This window comes from Betta splendens, chromosome 6 (assembly GCF_900634795.4).
Source record: "Betta splendens chromosome 6, fBetSpl5.4, whole genome shotgun sequence".
Taxonomy (NCBI): Eukaryota; Metazoa; Chordata; class Actinopteri; order Anabantiformes; family Osphronemidae; genus Betta; species Betta splendens.
Genome location: NC_040886.2, coordinates 599,032 through 619,625, shown reverse-complemented (window position 1 = coordinate 619,625; position 20,594 = coordinate 599,032). Strand labels below are relative to the sequence as shown.

Here is a 20,594-nt window from a genome sequence, read left to right as displayed (position 1 = left end):
ACATATGTAAAATTATGATTTGTCAAAATGTAATTTTACAGCCAAAAGTAGCAGCCAGTCAGAGTGGCTTACTGACAGCACTGCTTGTCATAACCCTGAGCAGAGTCGCTTATAAATCCGCTTATTTTAATCAGAACACCAGTAAAAAAAAGGAAAAACTGATGCTATGTTGATATGCTATGTCACATTATTGCGGTCAAATACATTTCTGTATATGAAGATGTCTTGTAATACACTGACTTCTCCAAACAAAATTTGTTTTTTTCCCTTTCCTAAATGTCCATCAAATATATGATGTCCTGACTCACAAGATGAAACAGATCAAGTAAAAAAACACACATTCACCGGGTCTGTTTTTTCATGTCAAAATAGCCAGCAGAGAGAAAAAGCAGGCACTGGAGCATAAAGGAGGAGAAACGCAGCCTCCCTACCATCTTTTCATTGGGATGGCCATGTCTAATTGTGTCATCGTGATAAATGAATAGGTTTTTTGTGAAGGGGTCAGAAACGGGTTTTTGCTTTGCCTTTGCTTTAGAGGCCCATCAAAGTGAATAGTTAATTTTTCCCTCTCATTCCGCTCTCTGAATAGATATTTAAATGAGTATTCTCTAAAACTAGCTGGACACATGATTCCTGTTTAACATTTCTGTTCGCACACACGCACGCACACACGCACACACGCAAGACTGTGAATTCCTTAGTTGACATGCAATAACAAAAGGTTTGCAAAAATGCATTTTCACCACATTTTATGATTTCAGGTAGCTCAGGAGATAAGAAATTAGGTACAAGCTTCAAGACAAAAAATGTTTTAGACTAACTAAAATCACAGAGGATGTGTGGTTACATTTTTTGTGAAGTACAGTAGATGTTTAGGCTTCTCCTATAGACAGTACAGATTATTTGCTTCATTGCAGTTGAGTCTGCCTGTTTTGTTCCAGGGGTCAAACTATTTTTGCCTTAAGCATTGCTGACTTTTAAATGTGTATGCATGCATGATGCATTTGTTAGAGGTCCTCTTGAGCAACATACGGAACAATAATGCTGCTGTTTGGCCTCTCCCCTGTTACTTGCGCCAGTGCTCCCATTGAACCATTCCCTGTTTGGGACAATTTATGCCTGGTGCTGCAGAGTATAGATGACTACCAGTTCTGGTTAAAGACAGTGGTTCAAGTCGAAGAGTACATATTGATCTGTGAGTGTGGAATTCTTCCTGGGTGCATCCTGCACAGTCCAAAAGCTGTCACCTATAGTGAACTTCCACAGCATTATACCTAAGGTATGGATGGGTCTAATGCCCTGCAAGGATCGCATGCCTTTTATCACTCGCACTTGGTCCCACATATATAGTAAAATATAGAGAAAACAGAGAAGCCCAGTGTTTTAGCAACTTAACTACAAAGTGATTCAGGGTGACCTGAGGCTCTACCCCCGAAATTCTACTGTATCTGGTTGTGGCACATTCCCTGTCTGAGGTGAGTGTCTGAGTTGGCTGATCCCCCTGTAGTCAACGGGTGGCATGTGGAGGCATCAAAGAAGCAGTTCCCCATTCTGATGCTACTTTTGACAATGTGTCACAAATCTTTTACCCTTCCTGTCCATCCCAGCTGTCCATAAATCATCAGATGATACTTTTTAATAGATAATAACAAAAAGTAAATACAAGTAAACCAAATATAAATATACTGAGTATTCAATGTCAAAGTATTCAAAGTATGATAAAGTGCTGCTCCTACCTGAACTGGGAGCTGGTTCCAGAGCAGAGGTGCCTGGGAGAGCTATGCATCACATTCTACATGTAGAAATTCCTGGAACTATAAGCAGCTGAGTACAGTGAGAACAAAGAGTTCCTTTGGGAAGATATGGTGGTACAGTATGATGATAAAATAAGATGGAGCTTAAACATTAAGTGATGATCATTAGGTCCACGTATGATTTTACGGTGTAGTTGATGTAGGAGAAATGTGATCTCTCTGCTAAGTCCAGTCAGACTCTGGCTGCAGCATTCTGAATCAACTGCAGGCTTTTTAACAAGTTCTTCTTATGAGTAAGAAGTTTCTGTAGTCATGTTTAGAAGTCACTAATGTTTGGATTAGGTTTTTAGCAAATTATTTTACCAGTATTCCTCAACTAGAAGTAGGCAGTTCTACCGATACCTTTGACATATGAGTTAAAGGAGAGAATTCAACAAGAGAATTCTTTTAAGTTACTAGAAAAAAGTACACACGCCTCCATCCATATATTTTCCTAACCACTGAATCCCATATGCGGGGTCACGGGGGTGCTGGAGCCTAACCCAGCTGTCTATGGGCAAGAGGCAGGGTACACCCTGGACGGGTCGCCAGTCCATGGCAGGGCAACACAGAGACAGACAACCATTCACACACACACTCACACCTACGGGCAATGGAGAGAGTCCAATCAACCTAATGCACATCTTTGGACTGTGGGAGAACCCGGAGAGAACCCACGCGAACACGGGGAGAATGTGCAAACTCCACACAGAAAGGCACCAGGGATGCCTCTGGGAATCAAACCCAGAACCTTCTTGCTTTAGCAAGGCCTGAATAATGATTTTGCTTACAGCAACCGCACTAATAAATAGTTAGAGAAAGTAATTTGTTGGGTTTAGTTGTGTAAGGTCTTAAACCTTACCTTGTAAAGTGCCTTGAGACCTTATTGTGATTCGGCGCTATATAAATAAAATTGATTTGAAAAAAAAAATTGAATTGTTGTGTCTAAATCCTTGTTCATGCTTAGAAACTTAACATTTTATTTTAGAATGTACAGGATACCTGCTTTAAGAGAAGCCTTCTTGTTGAAGGTTCCAACTGTTTCAACAAATAATAATTTCTGGTTTGCACAAGTACAGAATGTCAATACTAATTGTTGCATATTGTGCACATACCAGCAGATAAGATAAGAACTCATTCTCACACACTGAAAGCAGTTACCATATGGCCTTGCAATGTGACTGAATGCTCAATCTAGCAGTCACACAATACACACAATAGGCAATCTGCATAATCACAAAGCAGGTGTGTGTGTGTGTGTGTGTGTGTGTGTGTGTGTGTGTGTGTGTGTGTGTGTGTGTGTGTGTGCCCCAGAGAGTCATCAGTCAAAGCAGCTCACAGTCACACATTCACTTTCATGGGGTCAGAGCGGTAACTTCAGAGGATTGCTTTTCCCACAGACAAGGGGTTGGGTGGGAGGATACAGAGGGGGAGCAAGGTTTCTTGAAAATGACTGGAAAACAGACAAGAGCAGAGAAAGACCATCCTCCGGTGTTCTCAGAAAAGTCTTCAGTCTGCCTTAGTCATTTATCATTCTCTCTCTTTGAGAGGCGAAATGTTGGACACGCCATGTAAACACAGAAATTAAGTATTGCAAAATACAATATAATGCATAAAGACATACTGTGAAGTTGGGTAGTAAATCATTTTGAGCACTTTAATAAGAAAATTTTAAAATAAGTAAAATGCGAACCATTAATATAAATTTAAACAAAAGTTAAGTGACTGTGTAGAAGTGACCTGATAAGATTTAACTGTATTTCAGCCTTTTAAGCAATTGCTTTGTAAAACTACAAAAACACGGCTGAACATAAAAACACCCTTTGAGGTCATTTTACCCTAACAGAGAAAAACGGGGATGAGACAGAGCAAGTACTCTTTAGTTCGTAGGCATTCAGCCACAAAGCTCAGACAGCAAGGATGGTGAACTGAGTGTGGGGTGAGAGGAAGCTGGTGTCAATAGAAAAAAATTGTCAAACAGATTTTTGTTTTAAATTCACATAATTAATGAAATAATAATAATAAATTGCCTTATTCATCCCACAGTGGGGAAATTTCTCTGCAGTTTTACATTTTACCCATCCCTCAGCTCACTGGAGCTTGTGTAAAGTGTCTTGCTCAAGGACACTAAAAGCCAGAGACGAGGGAATCAAACAGGGAGCCTTCTGCATCCCAGACCGATGAGTTTCCTATTGAGCTACCGGTACCAATAGTAACAATAATAGTAGCATTATTATTTAAAAAGTACACTACCGTTCAAAAGTTTGGGGTCACTTTTTTTGCAATGAACGATTCAGAAATACACTGTTTACATCACTAATCTGGTAAATGACTATTCTAGCTGCAAATGTCTGATTTTTGCTGCAATATTTACTTAGGTGTATAGAGGCCCATTTCCAGCAATTGTCACTGCAGTGTAGTAATGGTACAACGTGTCTGCTCATTGCGTCAGAAGGCCCAGATTACCAGATGACCTCAATAAATTATCATCCAGATGCCAAAGGCCTGCAATGCTTTGATTGCTGCAAATGAGGATTCTTTGACGAGAGCAAAGTTTGAGGATTAAAAAAAATATTATTTTAAATACAAATCATTATTTTTAACCTTCTCAATGAGACTATATTTTCCATTAATTTTACAACTCATGCTGGTAAATAAAAGTGTGACTTTTTGTGTGACAAAATTGTCTGGGTGACCCCAAACTTCTGAACGGTTGTCTATGTCTAAAGATGTGTCACATAATGATGCTTCAAATTGGGAAACCATTCATCTGAACACTGTATCAGCTAAAATAAATCCTTTTATTTGATCAACTTATGATCAACCTTTTCATATGTTTTGTTCCATCTGTCTAGTCAACATACAGTGGTATATTGTACAGTGGTGCAGAAGTGGAAGCCTGTGTCTTGTAAATTGATCATAACATTAAACTATTCTACATTTTATCACATTACAACTAGAATTTACTCTCATTTTATTGGGATTTATTTCATTTATATGATAGTAAAAAATGATTATTTTTAATGGTTTAAAAATATTTTTCAGGAATAAATCTAAAATGTTGAGTGCATTTGTATTCAGCCCCCTTTACCCTGACAATGTCAACTCAACTCTGGTGGAATCCTTCTTCAAATGTCAGATTGGAGTTCAACTGTGAGTAATTTAATATCAGTATACAGTAAATACAACCCTCAGGCTGTTTAGAGAACATTAGTAAACAAACAGCCTCAAAGTCCAGGGAACATCAGACAGATCAGGTATTAATATACTTTGGAGAACTTTGAGGCTGGTTTGGTCATAAAAATATGCCAAACTCTGAGTGTCTCACAGAGCAATATTTAATCCATCATTGAAAAATGCAAAAGGTATGGCAGACCTTGCAAAATATGCCCATCCACCTACATCAACAGGTTGAGGAAAAGATCATTGATCAGAGGTCCATGAAAAAAGGAGCCATAGAGATCCACGGCTCAGGAAGGAAAAGACTAGTAGAAGACTGTCAAGTAGAAAGCTGTTAATGAATGAAATCCACATGACAGAGCTGCCAGCTCACACATATTCACTTTTCTCAGTCTGATACCACACTTCCATTCCAATTCAAAACAGTTGCCTATGGAAATTAATAGCTATAGCAAATTGAAAGCTAATTAATCAGAAACATCTGGTAATTTTTAAAACAGGCTGTGTTCTTTGGCATGCAAGAGGGCAGGGCTCTTGGCACATATACGAGCCTTGAGCACAGCATGCACTGAAGGGTGCCGGAGTTCCTGGTGAGTGCCAGTAAAAACATTATGTTTGAGCCTTAACAGACTTACATTAACAGGGAACAATACGCTGCATCTCTCAATCCTCAGAAAATAATATACTTCTAGTCATGGTGGGAAACCACATGGTGGTGGTAATAAATATTCTAAGCAGAAATCTGACACGTTAACAAACTAGAGAGAGAGAACTAACATAACAACCAACACTGTTCAGGTGAAGCAGCAATAGGCAGCAGTTACAGGGTGTCAAGGAGCCCAGAATAATGGTCTAAATCTATGGTAATAGAAAATTTCAGCATAGGCAAGAGGTGGACAAATAGTCAGATGAGGTTTTGTGATGATTCAGATGATCTTTGCTATATTATTAATGTGAAAGCATTTTCCTGGGAAGCAGGAGGTCCCAGGTTCAATCCCACCAGGGTGTCCTTGAGTATTACACTTTCCACTAGCTCCAGGCGCCTTGAATGGCAGCCCACTGCTCCCCCAGGTGATGGGTTAAATGCAGGGGACCAATTTTGTTGTTGTATTTTAAGATGTAACAACTACCGAGATAAAGGCTTTATCTTTTTCTGAAATAATGTTTAATGTTTGAGGGCAGGAGTCAGGTGCAGGTCTGGCGATGGTGTGTGCTCAAGCTACTGGAAAGTAGCAGAATGGCCAAAAGAGGACATGGCCAGAGAAAAAAAAGTTCACAAGGTAATGTTGCTGATGAGCTGCACTTTTAATCAAAGGATTGGATCATGTCTGTTCACATATACAGAACATAATGTGTGGCGATTGGTTTAAAGATGTTGATCACACTGTAAGGTGAACAATGAGATGATGGGACGTGTACAGTATAGGGTGACGCTAAAAAAGTTAAAATAATCATGACATTTTGAGTTTGATTTTTTAAATTTCTGATACTGATAATTTTTATTACTTGCTGTTGCCTTTTGCTTTTTGGTGAATAAAGTATCATCTTTGGAGTTAAAGTAACCTCCTCTCTTCAATTTTATTGGGAAAAGGGTTTTTTGAGCTTGTAGCCTCTCCTCGTTGATGTAAAAAGTATCAGATTGTATGTGACTAAGCCTCACATAATGACAGCTCTTGTTGGTTTAGTCCAGACCCATAAATCAACACATCCTGTGTGGTAAAAGTGGTAAATACTTACCACTGAAACCAGTTCCAGCAACCACAACAACAGTTACATAAAAGAAGGAAGCTGCTATAACTGTATCTGTAATCTTCTGGTCGATACAGGTGCTATTGAGTGTGAAGCAGGATGGACATGAGGATTTAAAGCAGTGAAATAGGGTTAGGGTTAAATTCCTTGGCCTTAACCTAAGTTAGAAACCTGTGTTGTCATACCTTAAGCAGGCTGACAAATGAATCACTATTAATGTGTGAGGCTGACCTGGTCTCTTGTACGGGGGACTACAGGGTAATAAAAAAGGGAGAGAGGTAAGATCTGAGTGAAGAGGGTAATAAAAACATCAATAAAATGGAGGTCTATATTGAAACATAAAATGAATTAGTGGAGTTTGTTGTTCAGGTTTTGATTTGTGCAGCAGGCAGACTTAGACTTGGTCACTGATCAGATTTTTTCGGTACATATGTGGTTAAATTCATTCAAAATAACTAGAAATCTAAACCTCCACCTAATACAACACGAAAGCCTTAACAGAATAAATTATACAAAACAAAGACGGTTTCAAATGTGTTTGACTCAATCAAGCATTAGCCCACATTGTGTGGAGAAAACACAACCGACCGACTGACAAACCGATTGACAAAGGACATGGTTAGTAAAGAAATAGGACATACCTCTATCTTGTCTGTTTTGGCGTCACCCCAGTATAGCTTTCCAGCACTGTAATCTATTGCCAGTCCATTAGGCCATCCTAGAGAGCTGTTGAGTAAAACCACCCTGTCTGTTCCATCCAGGTTGGCCCGCTCAATCTTAGGGTGCTCACCCCAATCAGTCCAGTACATATAGCTGGGAGAGGATAAGACAAGAGATAGAGAATTTACTTTTAATCAGTGTCAGTGGCTCAATAGGTAGAGCAGTCGCCCACCAGTCATAGATACACACAAAGTGTCTTTGGGAAAAACACTGAACTCAAAATTGTGTCAGGAGGAACTAGTGCACTTCACTGAATATCTGGCATCATTAGGAAAGAATATTACGTAGAAAGACATGAGCCAAATAGTAAGTATACTGCCAAATTAGCTGCAGCTATTGGAAAACAAAGTCAGTGTTTTGGAGCCTGAGCTCATTCCTATAGAACATTGCTGAACAGAGCTGTAAAGATGTGTGAGTGCAAGGTTTCCAGTTACCAGTTCTGCAAAAATGAATGTGTATTGGGGCTTGATACCCAAGATCATTTGACCCAGGTCATACTGTACATTTTAGTGCTACTAAATACGACTCTGAATTAATTTAAGGCAAGAAGAAAAGACACAGCTGTTATTATGATTATTATGATGTCACCCATGGAAAAAAACGATCTATACTGTAAAAATATATTAATCTATAAATCTAAATATATTATATAAAAATAAATAGTTCCTACCCATTGACAGGATCCAAAACAATGGCTCTGGGTTCTTCCAGGTTCGCCGAAATCAAAATTTTCCGAGAGGTTCCATTAAGCCTGGTGACCTGGAAAACCACCCAACTCAATATAAATATACATCATATTAACAGTGCATTGATTATATATCTATTTTTATACAGTGTCTGTCATACACCATCCGAATGACCAAATTACAACACATAACATACAGTAGTGAACAGTGATTCCTACAGTAAACTGAAATGTGAGTTTCAGATGCACCTCAATCCGATCGGTGCCAGTATCGGTCCAGTAGAGGTTTCTGGCCACCCAGTCCACGGCAATGCCATCTGGATGGTTGATCTCCGTGGTAACCAGCATCGTGGCATTGCTGCCATCAATGTAGGAACGTCTGATGGCCCGAATCTCATCATCTGTCCAATACACATAGCCCTCAACTGGGTCATAGTCTATAGCTATGGCATGGCGAATATCATCCACCTATACGAGGACAGGAAAAGCAATTAATACATTGAGTTTAACTGTTACATATTGTATTCTTATATGTGTGTGTTTACCTGTAGAACTATGTCAGTGAAGTCTGGAAGGTCCAGGGAGATTCTACGCAGATCAGTCCGCCGAGCTAGCAGCAAAACCTGCTCTGCTCCTGAACAAACCAGAAACCACTAAAATAAAATCATGCTTCACAACATGTATTAATGTCATAATCAATGAGACAGCTAAAATATCAATATTGATCAAATTTGAGCTAAATAATTGCTGTACATACAGTGAAACAGAAGAGTGTAAACAAGAACTCTGCCTATGTAGACAAATCGGGTTCTACAGGAAACTCTATAAACAAAATAACAGCAGCCTTTAACAACCTCTGCAGAACATTTCCTGTTTTCTAGCAGTCTTTGTCCTTTCCTTGTGTGTCCAGCTCACAGCCCTTGATAATAAACCAGATTAGAAATCTAAGCACCACCTCTCACATTGGACAGATTGGACAACATATTAGCCAAAGCTTCTGTAATTAAGCCTTAGAGTTCCCCAAAACGCAGTTATATGCAGTTAGCCTTCTCTCACCTCTTCTCATTATAAACTGAACTGTTACTGTAGCACTTTTAGGAAAACAACTAAATAAAAACGTATTTGTTAGAAAATTTCACTGAATTCATAGATGCAATTGACAGTCAGAAAAAGACAAAAAGAAGAGTCTTATCTATTCTACCCAACCTCCAAAACTTATATACTGGTCTGCATTGTCCTTTTTAACTAAACCGTATTTGTCTGTGGTGCAAACATCAGCATGCAAGAACTAATTAAATCTGACAGGTGTAGAGCTGAATGTGTGTGTCTGTTGTCAGTCACAATACAGAACTTTCAAGAAACCTCAATGTCTGTTTCAAAACATAAACACACAAGCACAGGCTTGTCACGATCTGAGGTTTTGTTTCTTGTTGTGTCCCGTTTTAGCACAGTAGTTCCTGTTTTATTTTGGTAATCTCCCGGTCTCTGTTTTTGGTTCTAGCTTCACCTTCCGGTTTACGTTACATCACAGCTGTTCCTGCTTCACCCGGTCATTGTACACACCTGCAGTTCATCAGTCATCACTCACTTTGTATTTAAGCACCACCTCTAAGCCCAGCACCTTGCCAGATTGTTTGTTCACTCACCCGTTCAGCTTTCCAGCATTCTTACCTTTACCTTGCCGTGCTTTTGATCCTGTTTTGTACCTGACCACGTCTCCAGCCCAGCCTGTGATTATCCTGTCTGCCTGTGTGAGTCTGACCATTGCCTGTCTTTGACATCCGCTTGCCTTATCCTTGTCTGTGCTGCTGCCTATGACCTACCTGTGCACCGACCCTTGCCTGTCTGACCACGAGAACTATTAAACCCTTTTGTCACCGAGCCTTGTCTCCGCCGTGCATGTGGGTCCGCTTCCTAGAGCGCCGTGACAAGGCTGTCATAAACATACGATGGAGGAAGGACCCAAATGCACAGCCTCGACTTGATTAAGAACAATAGTTTAATGGTCAAGGTCAGGCAGGCAGAGGTCATACGCGGTGCAGGCAAAGACGGGATCCGACAGGGAATAGGCAAAGGCGAGGTCAAAAACAGGCGATGGTCAGACTTATGGCACTGGACTGTCAGAGGCTGGACTAGAGACAAGGTCGGTAGCAGGACAAGGTCAAACGCGATTACACAACACTAGAATGCTGGAATGCTGAATAAGACATCGCAGGCAATCTGGCAAGGTGCTATGGTGAGAGGTGGTGCTTAAATACAGAGGAGTTGATTACTAATTATGTACAGGTGAGGTTAACGAGGACCGGAAGTTAAGCTGGACTAACTGGGTATGAGTGCTGGACAGGAAGTGGCAACAAAGTAAAACCGGAAATGAGTAAGACCGTGACTAATTAACATGAACTATGACAGAACCTAGGGCGGATTCCAACAAGGCCCAGGGAGCTTCAGGTGGGCTTGGTGAAAGTCTCTGATGAGGGTCGGGTCCAAGATGTCCTGGGCCGGGACCCATGAGCGTTCCTCGGGTCTGTATCCCTCCCAGTCCACCAGGTACTGAAGTCCACTACCTCGACGGCTGCAGTTAAGCAAGGTGCGGACAGTATAAACAGGTCCTCCGTCGACCAGCCGTGTAGAAGGAGGCAACGGAGTGGGTGGAACCAGAGGGCTAGACTGGAACGGCTTGAGGCGACTCATGTGGAAGGTTGGGTGGATCTTCATAGTTCTGGGAAGGGTGAGTCTAACGGCAGAGGGATTAATAATACATTTGACCATGAAAGTTCCAATGAACTTCTGTGACAGCTTACGTGACTGTGACTTGATGGGAAGGTCCTTTGTGGATAGCCAAACTTGCTGCCCAACAGTGTATGTTGGCACCTCGGATCGGTGACGGTCCGCTGCTTTCTTGTAGTGCTCCTGGGAAAGTAGCATGGTTTGTCTGGCCTGGGCCCAGGTGCGCTGGCAGCGACTCAGCAAGGCATGAGCGGAAGGTATGATAACTTCTTTCTCCAACGACGGGAAGAGAGGTGGCTGGTACCCGTACGCGCACTGAAACGGAGACATGCCAGTGGAGGTGCAAGGTAAGGTATTGTGCGCGTACTCTACCCACAGTAAGTGTTGGCTCCAGCAGGTTGGATTGGTGGATGCAAGGAGGCGAAGGCCGGTCTCGAGTTGCTGGTTGGTGCGCTCCGTCTGCCCATTGGCCTCAGGGTGATACCAAGAGGTAAGGTTGACTTGGGCTCCTAGCAGGTTACAGAATTCGTTCCAAAACCGGGACACAGACTGGGGCCCACGATCCAACACAACGTCCTTTGGGAATCCATGCTGGCGGAAGACGTGCCCCAAAACCGCCTGGCCTCTCTGCTTTGCTGAGGGAAGCTTAGGCAGGAGAACAAAACGAGGCAGGAGGAACCCCAGAGGCAGCTTGTGCGACGACTTGTGGGTTAACCAGACAGGGCAGGCAGCCACATAATTCCGTACATCCTTGATGACCGATGGCCACCAGAACCGACTGTCGATCACGAAAGTAGTCTGGGCCCAGTGGACTACCTCCCCCCGAAGCTCCGGAGGGACGAACAGCCGATTTGGTGGGGAGAAAAGAGGCACCGGAAGACCACGAATTGCCTCCTGGACACGGCCTTCGACGGACCAGGTGACTGCCCCTACAAGATATGATGCCGGCAGGATGGTGGTGGGTTTCGTGACCTCCGACTGGGACTCGTGCACTCTTGATAGTACATCCGGCTTGATGTTTCTGGAAGCAGGGCGATGCGAGAGATGAAAATTGAACCGGGCAAAGAAAAGGGCCCAACGGGCCTGACTTAAGTTAAGGCGTTTGGTTGTGTTAATATATTCAAGACTTTTGTGGTCAGTGAATACTTGGAACGATTGTTCAGCTCCCTCCAGCCAGTGGCGCCACTCCTCCAAGGCCACGTTGACCGCTAGCAGCTCCTTGTTTCCAATGTCATAATTCTGCTCCGCAGGGGATAGTTTCCTAGAGAGAAACGCATACCGATGCAAACGCCCACCTTGAGGAGCCCACTGCAAGAGAACCGCTCCAACCTCCAGTCCGAGGTATCCACCTCCACCACGAACTGACGGCTAGGATCAGGCATACGCAGGACCGGGGCCATGGTGAAAGTCATCTTGAGCCACTGGAAGGCAGTTTCAGCTTCTGGGGATCACTGGAACGAGACTCTGGAGGAGGTTAAGTTATGAAGGGGTGAAGCTATGGTAATGAACCAATGAATGAAGCATCTATAGAAGTTGGCGAAGCCTAAGAATCTCTGGACATCTCGTCGGCACTGAGGTTGAGGCGACTCGGCGACGGCCTGTGTCTTGGCTGGATCCATCTGAATGGCCTCAGGTGTAATGATGAACCCGAGAAAAGAGATGGTGGTGGCATGAAACTCGCATTTCTCGGCTTTCACAAACAAACTGTGCTCGTAGGACTTGGCGAACGTGATCCTTGTGTTCTTCCTCATTGCATGAAAAAAACAGGATGTCGTCTAGATATACGAGTGCAAAAACGTTAATCATAGGGCTCAAGATGTCGTTTACCATGGCTTGGAATAAAGTTGGGGCGTTGGTGAGACCGAAAGGCATCACTAGGTATTCGTAGTGACCGGCAGGGGTGTTGAAAGCAGTCTTCCACTCGCCCCCCTCTCGGATGCGAACTAGATGGTATGCGTTCCTGAGGTCGAGTTTGGTGAAGAACTTTGCTTCGGCAAGGAGTTCAAATGCCGATGAGAGCAGAAGTAGGGGGTAGGAGTCTCGGACGGTGATGGCGTTGTGTCCAAGGTAATCGATGCAAAGACGGAGCGAGACATCTTTCTTGGCGACGAAAAAGAAACCTGCACCAGCTGGTGAGGATGATGGGCGGATAATTTCAGCATCTAGGGAGTGTTCGATATACTCCGACATAGCTTTTCGTTCCGGATCCGAGAGGGAGAATAACCTTCCTTTGGGAGGGGTGGTGCCTGGGCGCAGGTTAATACAGCAGTCGTAGGGTCGGTACGGAGGAAGGGTGGTGGCCCTCACTTTGCTGAAAACCTTTCCTAGGTCATGGTAGCAGGACGGGACAGAAGAGAGGTCGATCTCCTCCTCGTGCATGACAAGATCTGGGTTAGGAGAAAAACATGAATCCTGGCACCCAGCTCCCCAGCTCGTCAATTCCCCTGTCCTCCAATCTAGATTGGGATTGTGACGTCTGAGCCAGGTGTAACCAAGGACCACAGGATTTGCAGAAAACTCGACCACGTGGAAATGAATTTGCTCTGAATGTGAGTCTGGAAAAACCATGGTAATAGGACCAGTACTGTGCGTTACTTTCCAGAGTCGGTGACCATCTAGAGCCGTGGCTTCCATTGAGGTAGGTAGCGGAAACGTGGGCACTCCCAGGCGCTTCACCAGGTTGGCATCCTTGAGACTGGCATCGGCACCTGAGTCCACTACAACCGCCTGCTGGATGGACTGGGATCCCACGGAGAACGCGGCTACAGGTAACGGTGTAAAGCGGAGGCTTTACACAGAGTGGACTGGCTCACCACTAACCTCTGAGCTAGTGGTGAGCATTGGCTTTTACAGGGCAGGCTACGGCAATATGGCCGGGTTGGCCACAATATACAGTAAACACAGACCTGAGGCTCGTCTGCGGTCTTTCTCCGCGTTCGTCAGTCAAATGCGTCCCATCTCCATGGGCTGGGCTGCTGACGTAGAAGCGGCCGGCTCAGCGACTCCCTCCACGTGGGCGTGGTGAGGTGGCGCGTGTTGCCGGAAGACCTGCCACGAGATGCGTTCAGGGCGGCTGGGAAATCCTACGACCGACGATGTCACTGGTCTGGAGCGTCGGGACGGTGTAGCAAGTTCCTCTTCACGGCGCTCGTTGAAGCTTGTCCACAGCCGGCGGTCCACCTTGATAGCCAGGGCAATTAATTTGTCTAGATCGGCTGGGGGTTTGGTGGCTGCTAAGCTGTCCTTAACTCGACGAGACAGACCTTTAATGAAGTCGTTGCTCAGAGCTGTGGAGTCCCAACCTGCCTCTGCGGCTAGCGTCCGGAACCCGATGGCATAAGCGGAACGATCTCCCTGACAGAGACTCACCAGCTTCTGGGCAGCTTCTCGACCTGGCGTGACCTCTTGGAAAATGCGCTTCAGGGCTGTGGAAAACGCTGTGGACGAGGCTAGACAAGCGGACTTATTTTGCCACTCCGCCGTGGCCCAAGCTTCCGCTTTTCCTGACAGGTGGGACGCGGCGAAGGCAACCTTGGCTCGCTCTGTTGGAAACGACGGAGCATGAAGCTTGAAATGGATTTCACACTGGTTTAAAAAGGCTCTTCAGTCAGCTGTTTTGCCAGAGAAGCGGGTCAGGGCTCCGAGCTGGATATGCGGAGCTGCTGGGCCCGGCGTTGGCGCTGCAGCGGCGACCGGAGCTGGAGCTGGCTTCACTCGCTGGGTGAGTACCGCTAGTTGTTCTCCGTACGCCGTCATTAGACTTTCCTGATGCGCTGCGTACCTGGAAAGTTCCTGGAGCATGGGAGTGATCAGTTCTTCCTGGGTGCGAATCCGCGCCTCCTGAGCTTGTAGCTCGGTCTTGATCGACTTGGCGCGGGCTGGGTCCATGTTTGGCCAGATTGTTCAGTCACAAACATACAATGGAGAAAGGACCCAAATGCACAGCGTCGACTTGATTAAGAACAATAGTTTAATGGTCAAGGTCAGGCAGGCAGAGGTCCTACGCGGTGCAGGCAAAGACAGGATCCGACAGGGAGTAGGCAAAGGCGAGGTCAAAAACAGGCGATGGTCAGACTTACGGCACTGGACTGTCAGAGGCAGGACTAGAGACAAGGTCGGTAGCAGGACAAGGTCAAACACGATTACCCGACACTAGAATGCTGGAATGCTGGTTAAGACAATGTAGGCAATCTGGCAAGGTGCTATGGTGAGAGGTGTTGCCTAAATACAGAGGAGTTGATTACTAATCTTAGAATCTTAGAATCTTAGAATGCCTTTATTAGTCCCACAGCGGGGAAATTCACATCAGCAGCCAGGTTACCCGGCGCTAGTCCGACAGTGGAAGCAATTGCAGTACAAACAATAAAAAACACACGCACATACAGTGGCACACAGTACAAGTGGAAACCTTGCTGGAATTTTGTCTTAGATTCATCAGGACAGATAGATAAGTTCGGAGAGCAGACAGTGACACTGTAAGGTGGGGTGGGAGGGGGTGTATCTGCATCAGTGTAGTGGTGTAGTGAGGTGTTGTTTATAGAAGTATGACCGAGGCCGTCCAGGATGTTGATAGATAGAGGCACAGCTGGTGAGCTAGATTGGACCCGGGAAGGGAGGGGTGAGGGAGAAGGGACAGAGTAATACACAGCCAATTCTAATACATTTGAACAATCCATGACTAATTTGTCTAGATCAATACTCCAATCGGTCAGAACTCAGGGCTTCATCACCTTGTGGGACCATGGGTCACCCGTGACATCTCTTCAAGCCTGTCAGACAAGGCTATCACCATATTCACCAAGTGTTCAGTCTGTCTGCAGATGTTATCCCTCAGTCCCTTGTCTTCTTTCGAACGGGCTGAGATCTTATTAGTCAGTCCTGCAATCCGGGCATCCGAACGAGCTGAGATGTTACTGATCAGTACCTCAATCCGGGTCATCCTCTGATGCAAATCATCCGAACGAGCTGAGATGTTGATTATCAGTCCTTCAATCCGGGCCATCTTCTGGTGCAATTCCGTCAGCCGAGTAACCATGGCCCCAGTCGGCGTTTGTAGCTCCACAGCCGGTGGACACGCCAATGAGCCGGCCGCAGATTTTCCAATCTTTCGATAAAGCAGGGCACCACCAAAGCCAATCATGAGTAGCCCTGTTACCAAAGTCCAAAATATGAATATATCCTCTGCATCCTCGATGGACAGAGGCTCCAGAAACACGGGGCACCAGAAATCCCACGCGTCCCGCACGTAACCAGAGACAAAAGTCCCCAAGGGGCAGAGTGGTTCTCCCGGAGATTCTTTCCTTTGTGAAAACATTTTGTCCAATGCGCTGAGTGACCAGTTGATTAGCTCCATGTTCAAAAATGTTATTCCAGAATAGCAGATCAGGGTGCTCAGAAAAAGACAAGACAAGGACACTGCAAGCAAAAGCAGAGCAGGAGCAGAGAGAAAACACGTCTGCACTCCTCGAGAGGCGGAAGTAGAAGGGAATGTAGAAGGGAAGGAAGGGACTAATGATGCACAGGTGAGGTTAACGAGGACCGGAAGTAAAGCTGGACTAACTGGGTATGAGTGCTGGACAGGAAGTGGCAACAAACTAAAACTGGAAATGAGTAAGACCGTGACTAATTAACATTAACTATGACACAGGCACCTGCTTTAAACATCCCAGGTCAAAAGTTTTCCAGATTCAAGATTCAAAAAATGTTTCTTTCTTTTTTCTTTCTTATGATTACTTTCACAGATACAGTAGAAGCGAAAATGGCAAAAATGTATTATTAAGAGAGACATATATTTAAATACATACATATACATACACATACACGCTCATATAACACATATACACATACAGATATACGTATTCACATCAAATTACTTTGTATGTACTGTAAGATTCAGAAACATCCTTTTGCAGGGGGACCAGCGACAGTGGCACTAGTTTATTAATGAATTGCTTCTTGCTCCTAAAGGACATTGCTACACCCATAGCCTGGTAACGGGCATAAGCCTAGACTGCATTTGTTTTTTCAAAATAAGGCTCTATTGTTTTAGAGACATGACAATCAGCATGGCGGCTGATGAGTGTCCCACCTATTCAGCAGAGAGAGTATTTCTACCTGGAAAACATTGCTTTTCAATACTCCAGTACTCAAAGGTTCAGCTGGCACTCATATTTGAGAAATGAAAAGCAGACATTTGAGCTGTGCTCTAATTCTCCATGAAACCATGATAGTTGCAAGTTCCCACCAACATGTAGTAAAGAGAACAGAACTCATTCCGCCTGAAGCCATGCTCTTACCTGATCACCAGACGACAAGAATCCTTTACAGTGTCTGTGTTTTTTTGTGTGTTTGTGTCCTTAAATACTGCAATTTGTTGTCAAATTAAATGTATTATGTGTTGTTGTAAGTGTAGTAGTAGTTGTAGTATTGTATTTTATTGGATTTGTATTTTAATTGTCGTACTTCAAACTTTAAGTTGCAGACAGATTGATATAAACACAGTCCATACCTGGTTTGCATGTTTTTCCATTGTCCCACAGCTGGACTCCTGTGGGACATGCACAGCTGTAGAAGGGCTCCACTGGTGAAAGTAGGCAGAGATGACTACAGCCTCCATTATTTTCACTGCAAGGAGTCCTAACTACACGATACAGAAGAAGAACAAAGTTGAGGGGATTTCATTTTAGCATTGGAATATGAAGGAGACCATATGGTGGTACAAAATGTAACATAATAAATTTTAAGTTATAGAGTCAAATTAGGGTCAGATTAGATTTCTGCGTGCGTAAACCGGTCTGTGCGTGTGTAACCAGATGCGTGCGTGTCTAATCAAATCTGTATGTGCGTAAACCAATCTGTGCGTAAACCAATCTGAGAGTGTAACCGGATTTGTACTTGTAGAATTAGTGGGGCTATACCATGCTTACACTTATGATTTAGGGCATTAAAATTATGTAGAAATCCAGGCTAAATTCAGAAGTAAAATAACGTGACCATAATTTGCCACGCTCTGATTGGCTAATGAACAAGGAAGTTGTCACAGTCCTTTGACGTGGCACAGCAGATCCTAAAAGCTCCACAAGCAGCAACAAGCTAGTCCACTGACTGATGAGTTCAATTATATTTAATGATCATACAGACATGACGGCTCATAGTAATGTGTGTGTGTGTAAGTGTGATGTTTTCTCGCGATTTGCGGAGGTTCTGCGTGATCGTTTATCGTTTGCTTTAGGTGAGGACGTTTACTTTAACAATACTTTTAAACAGCCTGATATGTAATGCAGTTGTTAGACAGGCTTGGATTTCAGTGCAGAATCACAGTGTTTTTTGCTGAACAACACCGGTCTACAAGTAGATAAAATGCCCAGTGTTGCTGCAGAGTCTCTCAAGATTATATAACCCTAACCCCCTAACAGGTAGGTAGATAACAGTAGGCGCTTCATCCACAGATTACTCTCTCACTAGCAGGTGGCCAAGTACAAATCTGGCTATGCACGCACAGATCGGGTTATGCACACACAGATCGAGTTACGCGCGCACAGATTGGGTCACGCGCGCATCTGGCTACGCACAAACGCATCTGGTTACGCACGCACAGATCAGTTTACTGTATCACTGTAATATGTGTTAAACAAGAGTTTTATGACGAGTGTTAGTGATTTAAAGTTCATACAGTTGTCTAGAACATAGTTTACAGCTGCAGGTCACTGTTACTGATGAAGTGTGTTTATTGTTGCATATGTTTAGATGCAGAGAAGACGATTAAGACAGCAGCTTATTCATAATGGCTGAGAACAGTTACAGCAGATATCAAGTAACTGTACTGTAGTTAGTAACAGCTTAGGTGTCACACTGTACATACTGCATATTGTGTGCATTTGCAGACCCACAGCAGTTAGAGTGAAGCCTGTGAGAGTCCGTCTATCCTCTGGATAACAACAAACCATTGAGAAAATTGTGTAAATTGTAACCTGATACTTGACACTACAGAGATGACATCTAGTCCATTTATCACATAACTAACATATTAGTTATGGCAGCTTTAAATTACACATACGCCAAATATGTCTCTTACTGTAAGGCTGTCGATAGGACTCCAAAACCTGAATGTCCATAGGGGAGTAAATGCCACTCAGGATCTCTCTGGCCTTGTCTCCACTGTGTTTGTTACAGGCGTGGATGGAGCGTGTCTGCCAGTCGGTCCAGTACAAGGTTTCCTCCGACAGTGTTAGCGCAAATGGGTGAGTGAGTGTGCCCTCCACCACTGTTTCACTGCATGACAAAAAAGCTTTGCATAAACAGTATGCTGTTGTCTCTCATCCTTCCATTAAGTGTTTGAGCTGCTTTCATTCATTTTTTTACCTATGTTCTGTCAATTTTGCATATTATTACTTGCAAGCAGGGCTACTAAAAACCCAAATATCTGAATTTGATAGATTTTAGATTTTAAACATTGTGTTAATGTGTTGTATTAACATTGTTTAGTTCATCTTGCTTGTCTCTACACTCTAAACTCTGTGCACCGTGTCTCCAAAATAGGCAGAAATCTGATTTTCAGTACCCTAACAGGTACAGGTTATCAGAGACAAACCAGGTTACTTGAGTGCACATAAACGCACTAGGAGTGCAGCCTGCTTGAGAGCATGTACTGTAACTAGAAGATATCTTCATAAAATGTAGTTACCATAGAAGAAAATTTAAGACAGAATATGCTACAGCTACAGTACTGTGTTTACAGTTGACATCGCACCGTTCTGGCTGGAATATCTATTTAATGAGCTCATTATACATGATCTACTCTAAGTCATCACAGGTACTGTGGTTGCCTTCACATACCGTCCCGATCCATCCAGGTTGGCTCGATGAATGAAGCTGAGTTTGGCATCTGCCCAGTACAACTTCTGTTCTGCAAGGTCTATTGTAAGTCCGTTAGGCCAGTAAATATCCACATCCACTATCACTTTCCTGTTCAAGGGACAGGGACACAAAATAGTTCAGTTCAGTTTAGGGCTGCAAAAATTAATCGTTAATAATCAATGACAGAAATTGATCAATAATAATTAGCGCCCTAATTTCTTCACATGAGCATTCAATATTCAACAAAGACAACGTTAACCTGCAAGTCATACAAAGTTCAGCTTGTGGTTTGTAAATACTACAGGGACACAGGAGAATGTACCAATAAAACACTGGTGTCCCGGATGTAGCAGCGGTAACAACCACTAAAAACCATATCATCATATTCTAATGCTGCTGTTACATTTAGTGTCTGCACCGTTTAAGTTGTGCTGTTCCGTGGTGGCGCTGTTCATTACTATGTAGCAAACGAGTATGTATGTTGTATGACTTGCAGCTTAACGTTGTCGTTAATATTTAATGCTCTAATGAAGAAATTCCTACTTCCGTTTGGTTGTTTTTTTCTGGCATTTAACCAGCTGCTGCTTTATTTTGCCAATGCGCTGCACCTTAAAATTAGTGATATGTCATTCGTGAACGATTTGTTCAATATGAACTAATGGTTTATATGACTTAGGAGGAACAAGTCCTCTCAGTGAACGACTCATTCAGTTCCAGGCAGTACCTTCTCTCGTTACATGACAGCAGTTGCTTAAGCTCTGTCAGCAGGACAGGAAATAGAGATCATTCGTTCAGGACTTACTCAACTGAGCGTCCTTACTCAAGGATTTGTTCTTATGTCACGTGACAATAATAATAATGTTATAAATAAAAGCACCAATGCA

General features: G+C 43.6%; 1 protein-coding gene across 2 annotated transcripts in view; it reads right to left on the bottom strand.

Annotated features, from left to right (window-relative positions):
- lrp5 (low density lipoprotein receptor-related protein 5) overlaps window positions 1-20,594 on the bottom strand; it is a 46,148-nt gene that overhangs the window by 12,741 nt on the left and 12,813 nt on the right. Inside the window, exons 5-12 of one of the 2 annotated variants that reach the window (XM_041071358.2) lie at window positions 19,690-19,818; window positions 18,929-19,125; window positions 18,716-18,781; window positions 17,363-17,494; window positions 8,673-8,761; window positions 8,377-8,595; window positions 8,113-8,201; window positions 7,364-7,535 (exon numbers count right to left, since the gene is read on the bottom strand). In XM_041071358.2, coding sequence (XP_040927292.1) covers window positions 7,364-7,535; window positions 8,113-8,201; window positions 8,377-8,595; window positions 8,673-8,761; window positions 17,363-17,494; window positions 18,716-18,781; window positions 18,929-19,125; window positions 19,690-19,818 — 1,093 coding nt within the window. The remainder of the gene's footprint in view (window positions 1-7,363; window positions 7,536-8,112; window positions 8,202-8,376; window positions 8,596-8,672; window positions 8,762-17,362; window positions 17,495-18,715; window positions 18,782-18,928; window positions 19,126-19,689; window positions 19,819-20,594) is intronic. The other variant, XM_029154811.3, reaches the window with a different exon arrangement.